Here is a 23,675-nt window from a genome sequence, read left to right on the forward strand (position 1 = left end):
CCTTTCCCCCTATATTGAGGTACCCTACCAGGTTAGCCAAACCAGAAATATTTGGTGCACCTATGGAGAATGACTGAAAAAGTATTTTCAATCTCTGTAGTAAAGCTGGACTGACACAAAGCCCGCATGGCATTCTTAATATCATTACAAGAACTTCACCCCTTGTTTCAAATTGCTTCTCTCACTTTTTGTGTCTCATACCTCTGCTGTTCTTTCCCAGTTCAATGTTCCCCTACTGTTTCCACTGCTGCACAACTAATTCCCTTTACAAAAGGTTTTTATGTCTCTGACAACATTAAAAATAGGCAAAGGAATACCTGAAAGTCAAGACCAGCCATAGTTTCAGCTAAATGAGGGCCCAAAGGCCACCCTGAATACCCCAGCTGTAGTAAACCAGCTAATTTTATAATAGATAATTTAAGAATATATTTTAAAGCCTGTGGATAGTATTTGGAATTAAATATGTATCTTTCAGTAAGTATTTTGCTCCCAGCTGCTGTTTTGTAGAACACTCCTCCATCCTCCTCAAAAACAGGTAAAAAACAGGGACAAAATCTTTCATTTCATCCAGGTCCTTAAGGAAGGGATGCATGTAGCATGTACACACATACGTATACCTGTGACTCCACACAGAAAACAGTGAGGCTGACTCCCTGAATGCTACACACAAAGTGAGTGAACTGGGGAGAAGAAAGAGTAGGGCAAGCCTTGTCAGATTGTTTCAGCTGTCATCACACTAAGGGATTTCCTATAACTACAGTACATGCCAAGGTCCAGACTGAAACCAGTGTACATTTACATACTCTCCAAACTCTCAGAAAGATGTCTTGTGGTCAAACTGGCAATTGTGATCTAATTTCAGAATAGGCTGAATCTCACCCACCTCTGTGGACAAATGCAATATATATGCCCATCTATTAATGCATTTAAACTGTTATGAATCATTAATTATATTGCATGAAAAGTAAACAATCAGTTTTAACACACAGCTGGAGTTACATAATATACTGAGGATAGAATAAAGAATCAGCTGTATCCTTCCTTTCTGTAAAGACCTACTTTATCACAGTACTATCAAGTGGAAAGTAAGTCCTACCATTAAGAAGCTCTAAGAACAGTTTCCTGTAATAAATGACAAGAACTGGCTTGGAGCATTAAAATAACCTCACAGAAATTTGTGGGAATCATTAAAATGGCCCACTGATTTGCTCCAATACTAAATAAAGATATAGCATAAAATTTAAGTATGTATATATTCCATTATTCATTTATATAGGTAATGCATGTATTGACAATCTTTTTTGTTGATCCATGAAGGCATCTTGCATAGAAATTGTTAATTTTAACTCATAAGATAACAAAGGAGTAATTTCTATACTTTCAATTTTTTCCTGAGCATAGGAGTATTTTTCCCTATTTCATAGTAATATTTCTTCTAAGACATTTACCTTTATGGAGCTCCCACAGTACGTTTTACCAATGACATATTATAAACTTCAATGTTTTCAGAGAAAACTAGCAGCAGGTATAATAAAATACTAGGGGTTGCTTTTTGTGTCAGACAGATCTGAAGTCTGCCCAATTCCAAAGCATTTTCTCCCTCCCCATATGTTTACATTTACAATTAACACCTTTCCTATGCAACTGCAGAAAGTCTTTACAGTATCTTAGAAACATTACAGTAATGGGAAGCTACTTTTATCGAATAACTATTAAAAATGTCCCCAGACACAAATCACTAGAAGAAAAACTGAAAAACTTCCCCAGTGACAACTTGATTTTTAACATGGTAAGTACTCAACGCACTCAAACCTTCAGATCTCCTTACACATACTTTAGAAGACATTGGCAGGCAAGGGGAAGATTTTTTTTTTTAAATACATAAATTACTGCTTCCATGCACTCTAAATGTTCAAATCTTAATTTTCCAAATAGTAATTTCTCAATTGTTACCTTTGGTTTCTTTCCAAATAGCCACAGCTTTCCTTTAGCCTTGCCGACTGTTGTTTTTGTATCAATTCTCATTCCCTCTTGCTTTGGTGTACTGATGGTTCCATCAGAGATAGTTCTGTAAATATTCTGACTGTAGTCTTCAAATGGAAAATCTCCAGGAGGTTCAAAACCAGATTTGAAGCAGTCTATCACTAGTTGAGAGTCCTAAACATAGGACATTAAGGAGTTTAAAAAGCAAACCCATCAAGAACCAGAGAGAAAACAGGGAGACAAATTTTTCATTTAATTGCAGAGATGGGAAAGTAAGAGCGAGCTTAAAACACACACTTTTGGACAGAGCAAGTTAAGGTAACAACATTCTTTTATCTCAGCAGTGTTCACGAGTGCATAGCAAAGCATACTCTGCTATTCAGAATATTCCAGCAAATACTTCCTGACGGTTATCACAAATTCAAAACAGGACATGCTTTAGGGCCAAACTACTTTCCACCTTTTAATCTTTCAACATTGGCACTGAAATGAAGACAGAATTAAGAAACTAGATGCAGTAAACTATAATAGGACTATAATCCTGCTGCAGTCAAACAGGACACAGAATGATACTTTGTTAACGAAACACCCTTTTACATGTCTTAATACCACATACAGGGGAAAATACCGACCACACTGGTATTCCAGGATAACCAAAATAATGTGTCCAAAAGCACACCCAGTGAGAATGTGTCAAAGACATTCAGATCCCACAAAATCAATAAAGCAGGAAGAGTGCAGACGTGATCACTTCTGCTGAAATCGAAGTAACAACACTTTCCAAGCAAATGTTTGACAACAGAAAGATAAATGTACAAGGTAAGGCAGTCTTTCCCCTCTCCACAGCTTCTGTATCAGTCAAATTGCTCACGTACATTTAAAAAAAGTTATTCAGTTCTACTTACTCTATGTTCATCAACTGATTTTGCTGCAAGGATCATCCCTTCTAAGCATTTTGAGATAATTGGAATAACCTTGCGCTCAGAGTCAGCAAAGCCTTTGTAACATTCACTAAGTTTGATAGTCCTTCTTTCATCCATTTCTTGAAGTTGCTGCAAGAGCAAAGAAAGATAAAGCTTTCATTTACAGGTTTTTTCCCTCCTTGATCCTGACATATGCAGTCACCATGGTCACCATGGTGAGGGACAGAATTTCTGTGCCTTCGCAGTATTTTTATTTGCTTAACAAAACAGAACTTAAAAATCCTTTCAGACATAGACTTAAGATGCCCAGAACAATAGTTCTGAAGAGTTTATGCTCTTTGGTTTCTAAAAATTATGTAAAGGACTGGACTTTCTTTCCCTTCTTTTATAAAGCACATGTACAGTGTTTACACGCAAGTGTTTGAAGTCTTTGTTTCATGCAAAAATGAAAACCACAGTGAATAAATTTTACTGATTTCTACATCTCCTCACTCTCCTTCTAGTTCCAAGTAATTCCTCTCTGGTCATAAAGATCTCCATCTTGCTTTTATTTTTATACCTTCCAAGAAATACCAATGATTAAAAAAATAGGAAAAATAAGAAAAAATAAAATTATCAGCAGTTTAGACACTCTGATTTTAAATACAAACCATTTCCTTTAGAAGTGTGCAAGAAAATAAAGGTAAGAACATCATTACGTAAGATTTGCAATAACAGTTTACTGGAACAGAACAAAAAAGAATAAATTAAAGAAAAATATTATTAAGATAATAGCCCTGGACCTTTCACCTGAATGCAGAAAAAAAACCCACAAAACCAAAAATCAGTAACATATATACCAAGAGGTTGTCAAAAACTGGTTAAGAAGTTGGATCTTTCCTGTATCTACACTAAGGCAGATGTCTCAAACAGTATTCAATTTCATCTCTCCAAAACAAAACCACCTAGTCATGCTAAACCCCTCTCCACGGTTTTCCCACAGAATGTTACCAAATACTTGCAATGAAGTAATAAAAGTGTAGTCCCAAGAGAAAGCAGGACTAGGCCTTTCTGCTCTTACTGTAGAGTTCAAAAAATGTGAGTAATATCTTACAATGATAATGGATTTTAACCCTAGAGAAATAAAGGCAGTAAAGCAAAAGTCTGGTCCAAGCTACAAAGATGATCAGCCTGTTTGTCCTGGGAGCTGACTCCAGTTCTTGGATCAGTGTGTTAAAGTCAGACCTACTGGAGTGCTGCTTAACAGCTAAAATATTAGAAAATTCTTTAATAAGCCAAGGCAATCTTCTCCTGTGAATCCTAGACCTTCTAGTAAGGAATTTAAAAAAAAAATATGAGCTGACTTGTGCTTCTGGAAAATACCAAACATACTTAAGTTGGTATACCTTCAAATAAAGCCCATGTTTCACCTTCCATTTCCTCACTCCCTGTCTCAGTATCAGTTCCCACTCCTATTTCCCAAATGGCTGAAGGTACATGCCAACACACTTTTGAACTCTCCTCACCTGACACCCCCAATTACTTTAAACTGGTTTTCTAGTTTCGCAAAGTCCCTGTTTTTGAAAGAATGCTAAAAAATCTTAATAGTTACATAAAGCATCTCAAGAAATCCCCACTTTAGATGCAAAGTATTGATCTTTAACTTTTTTAATTGTTTAGAAAGATCTGTGGATTGCTGGTAACACTGCTGACTAACTGGGGGCTGGAAAGGGTGCTGGATCTTCTGCTAGCCAATGCATGAGATCCATTAAACCACAGTCACCGTTAGCTCCCTTCTTTCCTTCACCTCTGCCAGAGGCAGAGCATACACGCACACATACAAGTATCCTGAGAACCAGTGATCAACCCTTAACAGAATTATTAAGTGTTTGCTGTCACCCAGATGTCTCAAATGTTTATTTTGCCAGATCCTTTCAGAAATATTTGAACAAAGAGTCTATAAAGTATAAAAACTTAAAGAAAATGCAACCAAGCATTTTCATTAGAAATCTAAGCATTAGTATGGTAAGCAGTCTCATGAAAAAAACACAAGTTGTCTCAAGATTATGGTAATTTCTTGATAAAATGATCCACTAAAATAAAAAAAATTAATTTTTCCAAGTTTTTAATTTTAAAGTCTACTTCTCTTTAGAAAAGGATCAGACATACTTTATCTGTTAATCATTTTACCTTGTAAATCTGAGGAATGACAATGTAGTAGTGTTTGTGCTGTTCCCCATTAAAATTCTGTAGTTGTGCAGCATACTCATTTTTGTTTTCATCAGCCATATGTGTGCGCAGGTTTAACTGTTGCTTAGCCTGGTAGGAAAGTGTTATCAGGTTAAAGGTGTGGTGCTTTTCAATGACACACAGCATTATCTTATGTTACCAACTACACAAGAACACTGGTCACAAGTCATCAAAACTGACATCCTTGTAACTGAAATAAAAGAATGTAAGATTTCACATACACTGACACTCCAAAACCTCATTTGTTTTATACAGAGAAAGAAATTACCATTGTAGTTCCCTTAGCCAGGCTGCTCAAATGCATATCCTAAAAACCACAAGATCCCAAATACCAGACAGCTGCCTGTTTAAGGAAGACAGCACAGCCATCCAGAGGGACTGCCATGAACTTCAACAAGGCCAAGCGTGAAGTCCTGCGTGTGAGTTGGGGCAATCCCAAGCACTAACACAGGCAGAGAGAATGGGTTGAGAGCAGCCCTGAGGGGAACAACCTGGGGGTCCTTGCAATGTACACTCACAGCCCAGAAAGCCAACCCTACCCTGGGCTCCATCAAAAGCAGTGTGGCCAGTGGGTCAAGCGAGCTGCCTCTGCCCCTCTGCTCAGCACTCCTAAGACCCCACCTGGAGCACCCTCAGCACAGGATGGAAATGGACCTGCTGGGAAGAGTTCAGACATAGATCATCAGAGAGCTGGAGCATCTCTCCTATGAAGACAGGATGAGAGAGTTAGGAGATTTTCAGCCTGGAGAAGCAGAGGCTTTGGGGACACCTTAAAGCCCCTTCCAGTACCTAAAAGGGGTCTACAAGAAAGCTGGAGAGGGACTTTTTACAAGGGCATGTAGTGACAGGACAAGGGGGAATAACTTTAAACTCACAGCCAGCAAGTTTAAATTAGACATTAGGAAAAAACTGTTCACTTTGAGGGTGCTGAGGCACTGGAGCAGAGCAGCTGTGGATGCCCCATCCCTGCCAGTGTTCAAGGTCAGGCTGAATGGGGTTTGAGCAACCTGGTCCAGTGGAAGCTGTCCCTGCCCATGGCCAGGGAATCTTCAAGGTCCCTTCCAACCCAAACCATTCTGATTCTGAAGCATACTCCTTTCCTGTGCTGTCTTACATAACACTGTAACTTTGATTTTGCACATAATAAGTAAGCATATTTTACACACAAATTTTATACATTCAATGAATATTGTTTCAGTACTGATGATTTACATGGAAATGAAATATCATTGACAATAAAGAAAAGAAAGGCCACTGCCCTTACCTTCTCAACATCAGCCTTTGTCGCATTAGTGTCATTGTCCAGTCGTTCATAGCTTTGCTGTGCCTTCTCTGCCTCTCTGCATTCTCTCTCAAATTTCTTTTTGCTCTACAAAAGGCACAAACTTACTGCTTCAACAGCCACTATTTCCATTTGGTTATGTATGTTAACTCTGAATTCTAAATATCAAAGCTTCCGTTTAGGAATCTTAAATCCACTAAGTATCTTTAAATGAGCACATTGTTAGCACAGCAAGTAGGTCAACCAAATTATTTTGAAGGCAGTCTGAAGGATGTATCTACACTACAACTATCATCAGTATTCATGTCAAGTGGCACAGCTGTAGGTAGCACAGACAACAATATTCTATATACTTGATGTTCCATATATGCAGCTAATTGTCAAGACAACTGCTGTAGGAAAAATTTTTGCAGCTCCAGAAGTTAACATCTCCAGAGAGAAAGTGCAACTGAGTCTCTGAGCTCCTGCTTCACAGCAAAGTCAGGCAGCTGAGGTTAGTGTGTCCCTTAAAGGCATCTAAATGCATTTAAAAGACTGACTTTGCACTCAGGTAAATGCAAGGCACACAAAGAAACTGCTTGTCTGAGGTGAACTCTGGGAATTCAAGATTATCTCGGTGAAGAGTGATAACATCTACAACTACCACATCTGCTTCTGTTCTGATCCTCTGATGATGAATTAAACTCTTTGACATAACAGTGAAGCAAAATCCTACCCATCTGGGATGACAACAATAAAACAGAAAATCACCTCTCCAGTATTGCTTCACAATAATCTGAATGAAAGATATAATGAATTTTTAAGACAGAAAACCAGAACATCAGAATGCATCTTGAACAGACTTGGTTGAATATCCTCCTATCTTTAAAAGCATTTCTTTCAAGAAAAAGAAGCTTATAATCTGTCCTAGAAATTATATCTTCCTGCATTTCTCTGTTAAATAGTAATTCTACCTCCTGAAAGTACAATAACCTATAGTGGTATTCTTGAATATATCTTATGTAACAAGCCCTCAAGCTCAAGACAAATTCAGTGACTTAAGATTTCATCTTCATATAAATAAACTGTCATTTTTAGTAGCCCAAGGAAAAGCAACCGAAGTCTGTACCCATGTTAAAACCAGATTCCTTTATGCTGGATAAAAGCCAAGGCTTCACTCAAACATACACACAGAAGCTGTTTACAGGAGATTTTTTTTTAACCAGGGAACTGTAAATACACTGAACTGTATTTTGGATGTCACTAAGTTACTTGGACATTAAGTAATGCAGCTAAATATTAAATCTAAGCAAGACAGATGAAAACAGTTCCATATACAGACTGTATATCTTATTTAAGTTCAACAGGAATAAAATCCAAACACAAACTCACATTATCCATCTGTTTCCAGCACATGTCCAGATACTGCTGAGCCTTTCGCCCTTCCTGAAGATGCTAAAAACACCACAAATAAGTTAAATTTGCCTGTATTTTTAGTATTATTACCATTCATTAGTCCCTGCTCTAGTTGACAGCCTATGATGTGCAGTATCTTCCACAAGCTACCTGTACTCTTTGGAAGATATTACTAAACACGTAAGAATAGTATCACAGATACTGGGGTACACTGGCAAGAAAAAGTTCACTAGTGAGCACTCTCTTCCTAAGATACTAATTTTTAGGTTTAATAACTGTATTATAGTATATAATATTATATATTATATTATAGAATAAATGTGTGTTATAAATGTATTACAAAACCTATGTATTGCCATGTTCATCAAAATGGGTAAACAAATACATCAGTTCGTTAAAAGACACACATTTTGATATCCTATTTTCAAATTTAAAAATACAAAAATTACCATTTTTCTCTCAGTTTTTAGATCATGAGAATATCTCATCAATTCTCCATACACTCTGTGTCCCATCTCTTCTGCGACTACTTCTCGTTGTCCTGCATAGTCATTCAACTCATTGAGGATGTTAAAAAAGGCAATACACGACGTAAACCTGACAGAAAGCACACACACACAAACAAACATACACAACAAGTTAAACAGCTTTTTTTAAATACACTTCTCTCAGTATAGTCTGTACTCCTGATTAGATAATAAAATCACAGACATTTTACGATAAACCTTATCTTAATGCTGAGTTAAGAGTAGAAACACAAGCTGGGAAAGCCTATGTTAAGCCTAGCATGTACTACATGTTGCAATGTCTCTTCAAATACATTTTATAAGAATATGGGGTTTGTGGATGGAAAAGAAAGAAGAAAAATACTACCTGGCAAGCCCTGTGGTATAGTGGTATCTCCTAAGCTGCCCAGTGAGAGGCCTGAGCTTGGGAACGGATACATACGTCCCTAGGCTCGGAGGCTGAGCTTGCTGCAGAGATGATGTACTTGGTAGTCTTGAGGGTGGAACATGCCAATCATCCCACTCCTATGCATCCCGATGGATGTTCTACACAACAAGTTTGCTATCAGCTCTGGAGACAGCTGCCTGTTTGCCTGCCCACCTCTTGGCTGGAAGTAAGGTGCCACTATGGCTGGCACTAAAAAGGGGGGAAGAGGAGGGGCAAAGGGTAGAAAGTGTGTGTGGAAGGGAAGAAAGGAAAAAAAAAAAAACAGGCACCACATTAAAATATACATCTTTCTCTCTTTTAACTATGGAATACTGCCATTTCCATAGGCTTGGCTTTTGGGAATTTCAAATGCCACTCTAGCACTGGAAAGCCTATTCCCTGAGGTCCAGGATTTTTACATAGTTAAAAGAGTTAGAAGAAATCCTACTGTGAATTCTTAGGCACTCTGCACAGCATGTGCTCTGGCTGCAACCTGGAACTTGTCCACTTTTTTTTTTTCCTAAGACTTACCCCTAAAAAAAAAAAAAGTACTGTGCTTTTTCAAATAAATTTTTTAAATGGCTATGGAGAAGGACAGCAAAACAAGCACATTTCTGATAAATAAAGTTGTTTAGCACAAATTGTTCCTCCACCATTAGACATTCACTTATTCTGTCTCCAGAGTCAAAGCAAGTCAGCATTTTAAGAGCTCTTCTTGCCCAAAACATGACAATTTCGTGTACACTCAGGTCTCAATATAGAGATGCACAGCTACATTTGTATTGTCATAAAAATGTACAGAAAAACTAAGCAGAAAACCAAAGCCTAAGGACACACACTTGCTTTTCTTTAACAAAAAATACCAGACTGTACACAGCAAGCTAAACTTCTGCTTTCAAATTTTCAGTTACCTAAAGATTAATTTGGAAGGGAGCAAGTACAATGTGCCACGTTTACTACATTAAAATACCAATAGGAGTAGATAAAGGTTTTATGCTTAAGAATTACAGCAGAACTATTAGAAGCCAAGCACAGTTCTTTCATTGTCATCACCAATTAAATACTTTATCTTAAAAAAAAAAAAATCCATAAAAGGGCAGCATATACTGTTAGTTCTCACTTTTTACACATAGAACTTGAAATGGACATTTTTACCTGGGTTCCTCATCTTTTGGTGAACGTTTAGGACAGTACTTCTTAACCAGATTTCTATTAAGGAAGAATAAAAAAAGATACTATTTTAGAGTCTCTTTTGAGAAGACGCACACAGACAACTGCATGAACAAATTATTTCTGTTTAATGTTCTATGAACAAATCTATTCCCTCTGTCAATTTATAAGGGTCCTTTAGATAACACAAGGCAGGAATCTATGGTATTATCAAAGTTTTAAGTCACTTTGACCTAGAACAATTTGTAACTATTTTAAAACTTCTATTGCAGTGACTAGATATAAAATGAAGAGTTCTTTATTTAACATCGTTTTCACACATGCAGAAGGCAGCAGCAGACGAGGACAAGGCCAATGTATGATCACTGTGTAACACACGGACAGTGCACACTGTGTGCTGTGCCATAAGCACCAAACTCCATGCCTGAATTAAGCTTTGAGTGCGGATTCAGGTCAAAAATTTTAACCACAGTATTTCCAAATCTTCAATAAGGACATGTCCAGAACAAGAGAGGCAACGTCTCTTTTCAGAAAAAAATTTTACAATTTGTCCTACCACCAGCATTGCAAAAATATCAGGGTTTTAGAAACTAAGCAAATCTCTAGAAGACAATCCACAGGAGCAGCACTTAACAGAGTATCACAGCCCAATTTTTGAGAACATCGATATGAAATAATCTGCTTATCATAGAATGCAGGAAAAAAAGGAATGGAGAAGAGAAGATTCTAGGAGGGGAAAAAACCTGGCATCCATGTTTGTGTATTTCATCCCACTGTCTCTCTGTAACTTCAGTTGTTAAAATTGTGAACTACCTTACCATTAAAATAAGGGTGCTAATTCTGCTTTCATTTAAAATAACCTTGTACAGTTTCTCAAATCTATTTATCTGGAAGTCATCTCTATGGCACAAGAGACCACATAGTGAGATTATGTCCAGTCACAAAGTATACACCAAAATATGAGCAGCGAGTTGGTGTGCAAATAGTAAGCTTGGATCTTTTGTCTGTTTCCATACCCTCTGAGACTACAACCAAAAAAATGCAACCATGATAAGAAAGCCAGGTCCTTTTTGTATCAATATGCACTAAGAAACTGAATAAACACTGACTTTCAAAAAACTATCTACACATTTCATAGTAACCTCCTTACTGAAGGTCCAGCAAGAATCTCTTCTTGCTATCCCCAGAACCCACTGTCTGTTGTAACATTCTACTTGGTATGGATTAAATGCAGACATTTTGATAGGAAAATGCATAAACACAATTGAAAAAAATAGTAATATTCACTAAGTAACTTCCCTGCGTTCCATTTTCCCTTACATTTCTGCTTTGCTCCTCACTGCTTATTAATGAATAGGAAATTCCTAAAATTCATCTTATTATTATTCAGAAGGTGAAATGCATAACACACATACAATGCTGTAGCTAAGCAACCATGCACGAGCCTTTTCAAGGGAAGATCTTCAGAGTTGTTAAAAATGAGAAAAAAAAAGACTTACTAAATCCATACAGTTCAAAATCGCAGAAGCGTCATAAATACAGATTATTTACTAGCATGCTGATTTCTGTTCTGGTTTCATCTTTAATGCAATTGTTCACTATTTCTAGCAAGACAAATATTATATAATCCCTTCTCCTAGTAACAGCCAGTTTCATTTGTCAATCCTATCTACCTTTGGATCAAAGGAACATACAGGTTTGAGACACTGTGATCAGGATTTAACAGCACAAGGTACAGTCATCAAAGACAAAAAATATGAAATGACAAGCAAATGCAGGTTTTAAAGATCAAAGAAAAAGACAGTGTTCATGTGAACGATTAAGCACAGATGGCTTTTCCAATAAGTGAATACCAATACCTAATCAAAACAGAGATATTAAATTTAAATCTTTGAAAAAGCACAGGTTAACAAGCAGCCAGTATGAGCATGGATTTGAAGAGTGAAGCATTATTTCAAAGTTGACACTTTTAAGGGGGCATAACATTCTCTGACATTTCAATCCTAATCCATGCCTAATTATCAGAATCCAGATATGGATCTGGACTAGTTTATAAGAAAACTGTACAAGTAATTGCTGACCATCAGAACAGAAACAAATCTACAAGATTAATTTCTTTGCTTCCTAAGAGAAGTGCAGCTGATGACACTTTAATCCTCTTTGGAAGTAAAATTTTGATGACTTCTATCACACTGTCTTACAGCCAGCCATTTGGAAGCAGATTTTATACAGGATTAACCACATCCAATTGTGCTGCTCCCATAATTTTATTAACCTCACTTCTTGGTATAAATTGGTCTCAGGTCAACACCAGCGAGACAGAAACCTGATTTTTAAGAGAAGTACCACCTCAGTCACCTAAGCAGATGTTTCAAAAAGCACTCCAGTTGATAAAAATTACTCATAGTCATGTACATAGAACATCTACACAAAATTTTACAGACGTGTAAGAACTGTGTTTATCAACTCAAAACTAAGTTTTCTTCAGTCAATTAATATAGCACATAAAGAACAGAAGCAGCAGCATCAACATGGTACAATTCCTATTAAGTTAGCACCTCAGGTACTGTGGTACCTGCTTATACTAAACCACTACAGCCTCTATATCATATTATAAATGAGCCTGGGAACAAACTTTTTTTGTTTTCATAAGTAGTTAAATCTGCAGTAAGTACTTAAAAGCATTTCCTATTGTCTTGGTTTGAGACACCTATTTACATGTAAAGTAATAGTTTCAATACAATTCTGATGTCTTCAGTGACTGCATACCAGTATTATGGACTGGGGGAAAACAGTAACAATTAACTGTATTTAGTAACATCTCATCTGAAAAAGTTTTAACTGGAGCAATCAATCTTAAAAAATTGTAACCTGGCCTTCAAGTTTACAAAGCTGAATATCCTTGGAACCATTAAGAAACCACATGTTTAAGATTATGGAAACATGACTATAAACAAAACCTGCCACAACTGTATTTGAATAGTAATGAGAAGTGTAAAATCTCAGCTCCAATCAAAGGAAGAGAATTTTGAGAAATCACATGTGGTGATAATGTGTGTTCCCAACTTTACATTTGAACTTACACCCATTTTCAAAAATGTTTCCAAGATTGTGCATCTAAAAATGTGGAAACTGTGTCTCAGTTTGACTAGACATATGCGTACATTAATACTGTATTTATAAAAATAACACTTATACACAACAGCATGCAGAAGGAACATGAAAAATAGAATTGACCAGAGTAGCCAGACATCTCCAGAGATCACAATGCAAAATTTAAAGAGCAACAAACAGCTCATGAACAATCATAGCTATTTGCTTTAAACCAACAATAGAGAAGCTGATCATATTCAGAAGTTTTATTCTGCCTGGCAGTTTCACTTCCAGCTGCAGGTATAACTTGTATTACTGCCTAACATCACAGGAAGTGGAACTCCTCTGTCTGCTCAAGTGTCATCATGCTTCAGACAGGACAAAAAGGGAGTGAACCTCCAGAAGAATTATTTTGTGTGTAATGATGTGGAAGTAAACCAGACTTTCACTCTGCTGCTTTTAGAAAACAATTCTGATCATCAGCAGCATCTGAGAATTCAATTTAAAAAGTCAGTCAAGAGCCCAGTAGTTTGGCACATATGAAATCTAATTTTTTCCAGTTACAAAATATAAACAAATTCAACAGTCATATCATTAAAATTGAATGTGTTAATGTACAATGTACCCTGCGGTATCTTTGTCCTGATTCGCATCCTTGTAACCCAGTAACAGCCTGTAATAACCTTTGCAAACCTTCGGGTAACACATTAGTTGAGACCTATGCTACATAAAACTTTAGATTTTCCTTTAAGTTACCTCAAACAAAACCAATTTAAACTTCCTTTTTTTGTTCCAGAACACATTATGTTGCAGGCAAAGACAAGACAAGCTAGGGTGGTTTTTTCCTCCACAGACAATTGAGGATTCTTCAATTTTTCTTATAATTTTTTCAGTATCAAAGAATAGCAAGGAATGACTTGTAACCTAAAACCAGTATTTGAAAAAGTTATCACTTCTGGAATTACTTGGCAATCATGAGCTGCAACACCTGCATATAGTAAGAATATAGTGAGTTTGCTCAAACGGCTTCTCATATGCTGCACATGCATCACTTGCCATCTCCTAGAAGACTTGGAAGGGCTGTTGCACCTGGGAAAGGCTCATCACCAAGTTGTGACAGTATAAAGAAAAATAGTTTTCAAAATGCAAGGGTATACGCAAAGGGAATGTGAATTTCTGCCAGGAGGTGGACTCTAATTTGTGAAAGCTTATGAAAAATTCACTCAAGTTTTCATCCTTAGATTTAAGTTATGAGAATAAGATCCATCAATGATCTCAACAGAATATTCATGGTCCACACTGAAACTAAAACAGAAAAAAATACCACCATACATCACTTAGCTTTATCTCCTGGCTAAACTTGGCTTTTCTTGGTCTCCCATCCAAGTACTAAGAGAGCCACAGATCTACCAAGAGGTGACTGCCTGCTCTACTGTTTATACTCTACTAACCAAGAACATAATTCATCTCAGTTATAAAGTTCATTATGAAAAGATTCTCAAAACTGTTTTTCAAATTGTTTTCCATTACAAAAGGAAGAAACAGTGATATACTAGAAATTTCCATTAGGGATATTAATATCTATCTCACAGGCCATATGCAGCCAATGTTAAAATTCACCAGAACCACAGTCCATCCCACAAGATCTTCTCTCTCAGAAGTTCCCAGGAGCAAGATGCAGGATGCCTAACTCTTCTGAAGGTGACAATTTTGCTTGATCTCAATCCCCCCTGGGCCTCATAACTATTTTACATAATTAAAAACAGTGAGTGTCCTCAGGAGGAATGAGGGCTGAAATCAAGTTGTCATCGTGAGACAGTTCACTACTAAACAGTCAAGTCTCCTCCAAAGAATACACATGCAAGAATATCAAAGAGTAGCTTCACAAATTGTCTACTGGCAGAAAATCAGTCACCCTCTGAAGTATGTGCTGTCCAGACCCTCACTGGAAGCAGGCAGGAAGTGCATGCATGCACTGTATAGCATGTGTGCAGCAAGACCTGTTCTTCCCAGAACTGTCATACTTACTGCACAAGGAGTCACTCCAGTCATCTGACAGAAGGGGTGCTCGACAAAACTCTTTCATTTTTGAAAGACACTTCAAGAAAAATCAATAGTTTTACCCAGAGTAAAATGCTGAACAGAGAAAATTTCCTATTTTTAGTCAAATCCTGAAGTAATAATGTGGTGTCTCATCTTGCTAGCCGTAGAATGAACCGTTAAATACAATTAAGCAAAATGACATTTGCTAATACTATTTAAGGAAAATATCTTGACAGATCTGTGGAAATAAAACATATTTCTATTTTTAAACAGACAACTGAAAACAAATCGAAACAAGGCTGCAAACTGTGCTGTGCATGCTTCCAACTTTCCCTTACCTCCTTAGATTCTTCTATACCAGCTTTGTAAAAGTGGTATTTATTTTCTTCCTTTTAAGAAAAAAATTCCTTCAGTAAAGCAATGGGTTATTACGTTAGGTGAATATATACAACTGGATGAAAAGAAACTGATAAATCAAAAAGGAAATGAGCAGCCCAGATAGAGAACATCCATATCCTCAGCTGTGAACCCTATTACTGCGTTAATGAAGAAGGATTTCTCAGCTCTCTATCTGGTAACAATCTGTTTTGCAAATGATGAGATGATGGAAGAAACCACAGGAGAGAAGTTGTTATCAGTTTCAGTCTTGACAAGGGTAGGCAGCAGCTTCAGCTGAATCCCCAAAGGAATTCAAAACAGTGAAGATGATGGTGAAGGCAAAGCTGGCAGTGAATGCCAAGTTCACAGGAGAATCTTACTTTAAATTTTATTCTTCACGCACTGAGTGCACCTTTTGGTAAAAATCAACCTATTTGATTCTGAAGAAATAACTTTATTCTGAAGCAGTCATTTCATGGCTGCTACTCTCCTTGTATGATCCCTGAAGGGAAATTCCTATCGGACCTAAAAGATGTTTCACTTGGCAGCTACAGAACAGAGGTAAGACAAAGGGTGGCTGGGTTACAGTCTCACCCAAAGGGACAAGACCTGCTATGGAAAGGGTGTGCTATAAGGACAGGAAGGTCTTGTTGTTTGCTCAAGTTCTCCTCAATTACTTCACTCAGATTGCTTAACACAATGTATTGTAGCTCTTGCCAAATCAACATGAGAAATTAATTAGTAGCAGAGGCACACACACACACAAGTGTAGATACAGATAATGCACTTTACAGCAAACATGCTGATAGTCAGTGCAAAAAATCACTATGGTTTTCCTTATTTTGAATCTTTAATTTTAAGTCTTAAATCTTTTTAGTTCAAAGATCTGAAGGGTGGGTGGGAAAGAAGAGTGGGAGAGAAGGCAAAAACACCCAAAGATAATTTTCTGGTTTAGACTGGTCTGTCGTGAAAACAGCTAGTGATGTAATTCACTGTGTAAATGAAAAACAGTCATTAATCACTACATTTCATACTTGCCCATCATCTGATACAGTGATTTTAAGTAACTGCTAAGATCCTTTTGCAAAGAAAAAAAAAAAATCTTACCTCAGTTGTTTTGCATAGTTTTGCTCAATTTCTATCCTTTCTTTTACAAATTTTGCGTATTTCTCCAAGAAGTCAATGCCCCACTGTGTATGCTTGTCCAAGTTATCAAACTGATCCTTTAAAAACAAAAGGAAACAAAATTACCCAGAATTAGTTAAGAATTGCAATAGCACCAGATTTACACACAATTTATTTGTAGGTTGTGCTCTGAGGGAATGCTTGCTACTTGGATAGAAGTCATTCAAGTTATAAATCAGTCAAATGTGTATATACGTCTCAGCCATATACCTGAACAGTGGGTTTCATGTGCAGGAACAGATCTACCTCTTTTTGTAAAAACAGCTCTAAATACTTGCATGTTAAGCTGTAAGCAGTCTTTCATCACTTTCACAATGCAAATCTTTCTTTCCTCTCCAAATCCTTTATTTCAAAAGTGAGTCTTTTCCACCCAGATAACAGACATAACCAAAGATCACTATTGGATAAATAAGAGACTGCTCACAGAAGAGATGTCTGGCAGTTTTGAAACACAAGAAATTATCATTTCAGTGGATACAAAAAATTACTTTCACTCTTAGGATTGCCCACTAAAAGAAAAATAATATAAATTTTAGCTGCATGATTAAACTGGGTGTAGCCTGCATATCAAAAACATTTATTAAATCAAAACTATATACGCAGTTCATGATCAGCTCTAACAGGAGATTGCAAAAAAAGCAAACCTGACCTAAGTAATTAAGAAAGTTATAGCAAAGTAAAGGCACAAAACAAAAAGGAGAAGCAGTCAAAAATAAACTGTGTTTCCCCCAAAAAACTTGGGGAATTTTTAATACATTAAACCATCTTCAAAATCAATCTTTCACTGCACTCTGTACTGATCAACAGGTGGAAGACATGCTAATTAGGACTTTTCAACAAGCTGAAAATTCAAAAAACAAGCGGAAATGTGGGGGGTTAAGAATTAGGCAGGAGAAAACAAAGGTACAAAATACAGCCTAAAAAACATTTTTAGTCAAACACATACTTGCATTTCATGCAACAATAATCTACCACAGTGGAAAAATCAAGGATTCTCAGGTTACAATAGCATTTAAAATATTTTTTTCTTAGCAGTTACATAGTAACCCAAAAAGACAAGTAAATGAAACATCCAAGTTTGTGTCCTGTAGAGGCTGTATCCAAATACACTTCACAGTAAACTTAAAAAATAAAAAGCAGAAAAAAGAAAAAAGCTAAGGAAGCAATTAAGCTCAAAGTTTAATTAAGTTACACAAAAAAAAAACCCTGTGAAGGCTATTTATCAGAGGCTATCTCTTCTATCTCTTGCAGATTCAGTACCCCTGCCTGAACCTAATGAATAATGTAGACTTCTAGCATTAGCAATTTAAGTTCAATTTCAACATGCAGTAGGATGATCTACAGTTAAATCAAAAAATGCCATAAAATGTTGCAAGGCCTAAGACTCAAGGAAAGCACGTTCACTTAGAGATACCAGGTCAAGATAACTATATACAACCAACAAAAATAAAAATAACATACAAGATTAAGGTTGCTGTCAAATCTTGCCTTGCAGGTCCCAGTATCCTACACCACAGACTAACAACCACAGCCATTAGTGCCTTGAACACTTCAGTCCAACGGCATGCAAGTACTGCCAACCAAAAGCATCCATCCTGTTCCACCACCAGCCTCTGCACCACTCTCTCCACCAAAATCACAACCACTTTCCCCGATTGTTTCACCAGAGAACCACATAAACAGCCAAGAGATGGGAGAGGGACTGAAGACAAGACTTCAATGTCTTTGGGAAAACATGGCCTGTATCTCAGATTATTCTGATATGTGCACTTTATACCAACTGGACATTTCCACTCAAAATATCTTTTGTCAAATAAAGTGACATTTCTGCTACTGTTTTTAGAGAAACTCCACATGCATTGTTTGAGTGTGGGAACAGGGAGACAGTTACCAGACTGTAGCATCAAACCACATTTGCAAATATGCATAAAAATACATCAATCTCAAGAAGTCTTTCTTTTTTATACTCCACTCATTTGTGTAGTTACTCTCATAAAATTAACCTAGCATCCAAAAGTAGTTTCTAAAATGTGCTTTTGGTATGCAGTCAATACCTAATACCATTAAGACAAACTGACTTCCTTCAGCACACAGCAGAACAAAGCCTTTGCTGTCCTACTTAGGCTCTTTAGACCACAAAGTTCTCATTTGCTGCTAAGGTTTCATTAGCATTAGGGAACACCACACTACTTATGTTTCCAAACATGCAAGCAGAGACAGTGGCTCTCCAAATATTTTGTTGAAACAAAAAAGGATTCCACTGATCAAACTTCATTCAAGATCTGCTATTAATATGAAAACGACATTTGACAAGCTATCACACTTTATTACAAGCATTTCATCATTGACCACATGACAAAAACTCGTTTTTCCCCCCCTCAATTCCTCTTTTTCATCTGATTCTAGAAACAGTATGTTCTGTGCAAAGACAGCTTTGTTGGATTATCCCACAGCTTCGCAAGTTTTCAAATTCTCTATAAACAATAAACTAGTGAATGAAAGACTACAGTCACAAGAATCACCTTATACTGCTCTGTAAAGCCACTGAGACAAATGAGAAAAGATCAAGGCAACATCAACAAATAAGCAAAAAGGACTGGCCTTTTCAGAAAGGCTTCTAGACAGGAGTCACAAATTTACTCATGGTCCTTTCAACCTCTCTCCAGAAGCACGTGGTTGAACTCTGGGCCTCGATTAAGCAAAAAACTTCCTTTTCATACCAGAACATAAACAGCAAATCTTCCAGACTGCTATGAAGGAAATCAAACTAATGCACTGAGACACAAGTGACACCTTCAAAGGAAAAAAAATGGTCAAAAATCAGGCGATGCTGTACAGACAAGAAAACAGACCAAATAGTTCCAATAAAATTTCAGTCTGTAATTTCAAAATAAATATATCAGTGTATTAATTTGGCTAGCTCCTTTATAAGAAATATGAAAACTGCATTAACTAGAAAGCAGCAAAAGGTAATTAAAAAAAAAGATCACATCCTACAATATCTGGCTATCTACACCTTTATAATGAAGGATGTTCTCAACAATATTTCCTTTCAAATATATATTGCTGTTTGTCTAGTAACGGCCCACATCCCTTGCCAGCTGAGCAGCCAGTTTTTGTAAAAATCTTTATTAAAACTGCAGCTGAGTATTATTAAAGTGATTAAGGTCAGGTAATGGAAGTAGAAAGTAGAAACTGCCCACTCAAAAGTGGAATGTAGTCCAAAGCCTCTCCATTACAAACAAACAAATCTGACACTTGACAAGAAGTTTGTAGTAGGTCAATACAGACTATTCCAAAACAAATGTAACCTCCCTAAATTCTACTTCCAGATTATTTACTGGAACTACAGATCATGTTACAAATACTTCAGGTTTGCAGTTCTAAACTTACCATGTGTTTGCAGATAGCAGGAAGCTTTACAACAATAGCAGCTGAAGCATCAAAGCCAAGAGCCAGCCTGACTCAAACCAGCACCCAAGACAAAACAGACTCTCCCAGGTTAACTCAAGGTAAGTTCTCCTCTTCTTACAGAGACTTGTTTTTTCTCCCAACAAGCCTCAAGAACCAATAAAAAGAACAACATGGGAGATCTCTTCAGAGGGATGAGTATGAAGGGAATGCTACAGCATAAATACTGAACGTTTAGTCTTCCTAAAGCTACCAGTCCAGACACTGGACGAGCATGGGAGTTTCAAATAAAAGGCATTAAACAAGACTGAGATTTTTAAAGGGTTAATGTTCCCAGCTTTCACCAACTTCAGAAAGCAACTCTACTTGCATTTAAAGCTAGGATTGTGGTATCGTTCTTAAAAAATCCTTCTGTTTCACTAATTTATGCCTTTACAATATGTAAACTAGCTAACTGCATTAACATCCAATTGCTCCCGAATTAGTCTCCCATTTCACTGACCTCCAGACAACACAGCTGAAAGTTTTAAGAATCACATTAAACATTGAAGTACATTGACTTACAAGTTTCAGAAACCTATCTCAATTAATTCCATCTGCAATATCTACTTAATAAAACATTTTATTTGAAATGAGAATACTTTGCATTAATTACTCTACCATCATTTTATTCTCTATTGACTCAACTGCAGATCATTAGTTCCATACTTTCATCTGACCACAGTTTTAGTCTGCAGTTACCCAAGTGATCTTATTTGCACTTTTGAAGCACTGGCTCAAGATGAGATTTTTTCCCAATTCTTTGTTCTCCAGGCTGCAGAGCCAGTCTAAACTTCCAAGCCAGTGAGTGGGAGATTAAAAACTCAATCCCTTATTTTGCTCTCCAACTTCTTAAGCCTTATGCAGTCTGGTACAAGGAAATACATACTATGCCAGTGTTCAGAGCATGGAAAAACAGCAGTCAGGTCTTGTTCAGGGAAAAAAAAAATTTAAAACACTTGGCATCAAAAAAGCCCCAGTGCATTTGTGGATAGAAATGTTGTATTTTATTATCACTTTATGAAAAGCCATGACTTACTTAACCACACAACTACAAGTCCACAGTAAGCCAAATGAGAAAATGTGGGTGATTAGATAATACCAATCTTAGCAGTTCTTGTTTACTCAATTAAAGCCCATGAGGGTTTGTCAAATGAACCTGAATCATGGACAAATTTAAATGATAGGTTAAATTCCGCATAATGTCCTTTTTCCTGCATGAGCAGCACTACAGAAGAAAAGAAGACCCAACTCTATTCAAGAAGTTAAATATTTTAAGTGACTATTTAACATACTAAGATTTTATAAAACTCTTATGAAATAGCTGAATTATTTCTATGAAACATGCCACTTGGGTTTTATTTTTTTATTTTTAGATAACGATCAAGGCCTTCACATGATTAATTATTTTACTTGGAGATATTTCCAACCAGATTTCTTTATTTCAAAAAACAAAACAAACCAAAAAAATTCTTGCAGTGTTTGTACAAAGAACTACCTGATGACCTACATTAAAAATTATGGGAATCATAATCATCTATGAATATATTAATGAGAAGTCAGCAGTATAATATACTATACCTTTCCCTATTTGTCTTCAGGACAAGTTAATTATAAAATTGTATTTTAATTAGAGCATGTTACACTAATTTACTTCCGACAACACATTTCAGTTTCTCTTCGTGGATACCTCTTCACTGTCTAACTGGTTTTGGTTTCTACTTTTGTCTCTATCTTTATTTATTTCTGCTTCTCTGAACTGATTATCACTTCTCTGTACTCCTGCCTGTTTGTTCTCATAATTATCAATTTGGTCTGGTCTTTCTTTTTTCCTTGCAACTGCAATATGCTTCTTCCTAACAGGCAGACAAAAGCTGCTTCCAGCTAAACAGTACTTTATCTTTTCAAAACACCCTGTTAGTTTCACATCTAAAAACTAACGAAGAGCTGTTTCTATATCAAGAACAAAAAAGAAAGTGTTTTTCTTTTCTGCTTTCTACAAGTTCTGGATTGTAGCTCCAAACTAATCTGCAAATTATACCTCATTCCCCTCTGAAAACAATCTAGGTACTACAGTTAAGAGAGAGGAAAAAATGTGGCTGTGAGCAAACTTAAAGGCTAGGCATTTTATAGGCTAGAAGATTGATATCAATTAGAAGGTTCAGGGCAGCAACATCAAAAGCCATAGCAACACTGGAAATAAAGCAGAGGCACTCAGATTAAGATGAGGGAAAAAAATGTGACAGGTTCATATACATAAAATAAACAGTACTTTACATTTCAATTTCATATTAAAATAGAAGTTCACTATAGATTGTACAAGGATACGTACAGGATACTATGAAGAAAATCTAGTAGTCTTTTTGAGACATGAATAGAAAAATAATTCCTAAAAAACTTCTGAAAACAGTTTGTAGGTTGACCTTCAGGACATGGAGCTAACTTTGCTTGCAAAAATTAAGACACTGGTATTAACAGTACACTATGTTGTAGCTTGAAAATATTTAATTGCAAAACTCTGCTAGAAATGCACACTGTTAAATATGCAAAAGGAAAACAACAGGAATTAAAAAATCACTTTTAGCTGGACAAAAGACTACATTGCTCTGAGGAATAAAGAATTAATAAATTCATAGTATCAATGCAGTATGAAAAATCCATTTGCCTGTTAAGCTTTAGCACATATACTTGAAAAGCAGTATCACTGTCAACTTTAATTTTAAAACGTCAATTTCTAATATTAGAGAACCATTTGCATGATAAAGTGAGCAAAAAACTCCAAAAGTACTGAACCACTGAAGATCCAGCCATGCTGTAAGATAATGTATACAGCAAGTCAGGTTTCTAAAGCAAAGCTAAAAATGGAGAGCCACAATTGAGGAAGAGAAAGACAAAGACTGTTTTTCTCCATAAACATGTCCCCAGACCAGCAGCAAAGGAACTGCTTTGGAAACTCTAGATGAAAGTCAGGTCTGGCAAGAGGGGATGTCTTGTTTGAGATTTAACAACTTCACAGGTGTGACATATTTATTTTCCAGGAAAGGGCAGGAATCTACCACAGACAGAATATGAGTGGAAACATTTGTGACTGCTTTTGAAATGAGGAGCCATAATTACAAAAGAATCAAGTTCTGCTTCTGGAGATTTGCAGATCAGCTGAATTAAATCAGAGATTACAGTTGTGCACTCCAGTTCACCCATGCCACTGAATGGATCAGTTGGACTAATCATTAGATTTTAACAGCAATAGTTTCCTACCAGCAGAGCAAACTGACTGAAAAAGTTCCCAACTGGGACACTGAACATCAGTGTTAAGACGAGAGGAAAGGAACACACTGCCACAGAGGGTATCTCAACAACCACTCCTATCCGCCCTGTTAATGAATCATCTCCAGAATTCTTCAGTTAATACACAGTCACATTCAGAAGAACTAGAACAGCATATTTACCTCACTGCATCATGATGGAAACTTAAGTAAACTTCACTTCTATGCAGTACCTACAGGTCTGCTCTCTTCTTCACTCAGGTGACCCTGCTCTGTAGTCCCACAGTGGGCTCACAGCCTGCCACAGACTGCAGCGAGGGCTATTCCTAAACACACCACTTCTTC

General features: G+C 36.7%; 1 protein-coding gene across 1 annotated transcript in view; it reads right to left on the reverse strand.

Moving 5' to 3' along the window:
- Window positions 1-23,675, reverse strand: part of FNBP1L (formin binding protein 1 like) — a 35,915-nt gene that overhangs the window by 12,094 nt on the left and 146 nt on the right. Inside the window, exons 2-10 of the mRNA XM_017729590.1 lie at window positions 21,755-21,920; window positions 16,537-16,652; window positions 9,901-9,954; window positions 8,262-8,409; window positions 7,789-7,851; window positions 6,400-6,504; window positions 5,076-5,204; window positions 2,889-3,035; window positions 1,954-2,157 (exon numbers count right to left, since the gene is read on the reverse strand). Of these exons, the coding sequence (XP_017585079.1) occupies window positions 1,954-2,157; window positions 2,889-3,035; window positions 5,076-5,204; window positions 6,400-6,504; window positions 7,789-7,851; window positions 8,262-8,409; window positions 9,901-9,954; window positions 16,537-16,652; window positions 21,755-21,920 (1,132 nt within the window). The remainder of the gene's footprint in view (window positions 1-1,953; window positions 2,158-2,888; window positions 3,036-5,075; window positions 5,205-6,399; window positions 6,505-7,788; window positions 7,852-8,261; window positions 8,410-9,900; window positions 9,955-16,536; window positions 16,653-21,754; window positions 21,921-23,675) is intronic.

Source organism: Corvus brachyrhynchos, unplaced genomic scaffold (assembly GCF_000691975.1).
Source record: "Corvus brachyrhynchos isolate BGI_N302 unplaced genomic scaffold, ASM69197v1 scaffold101, whole genome shotgun sequence".
In the NCBI taxonomy this organism is placed as follows: domain Eukaryota; kingdom Metazoa; phylum Chordata; class Aves; order Passeriformes; family Corvidae; genus Corvus; species Corvus brachyrhynchos.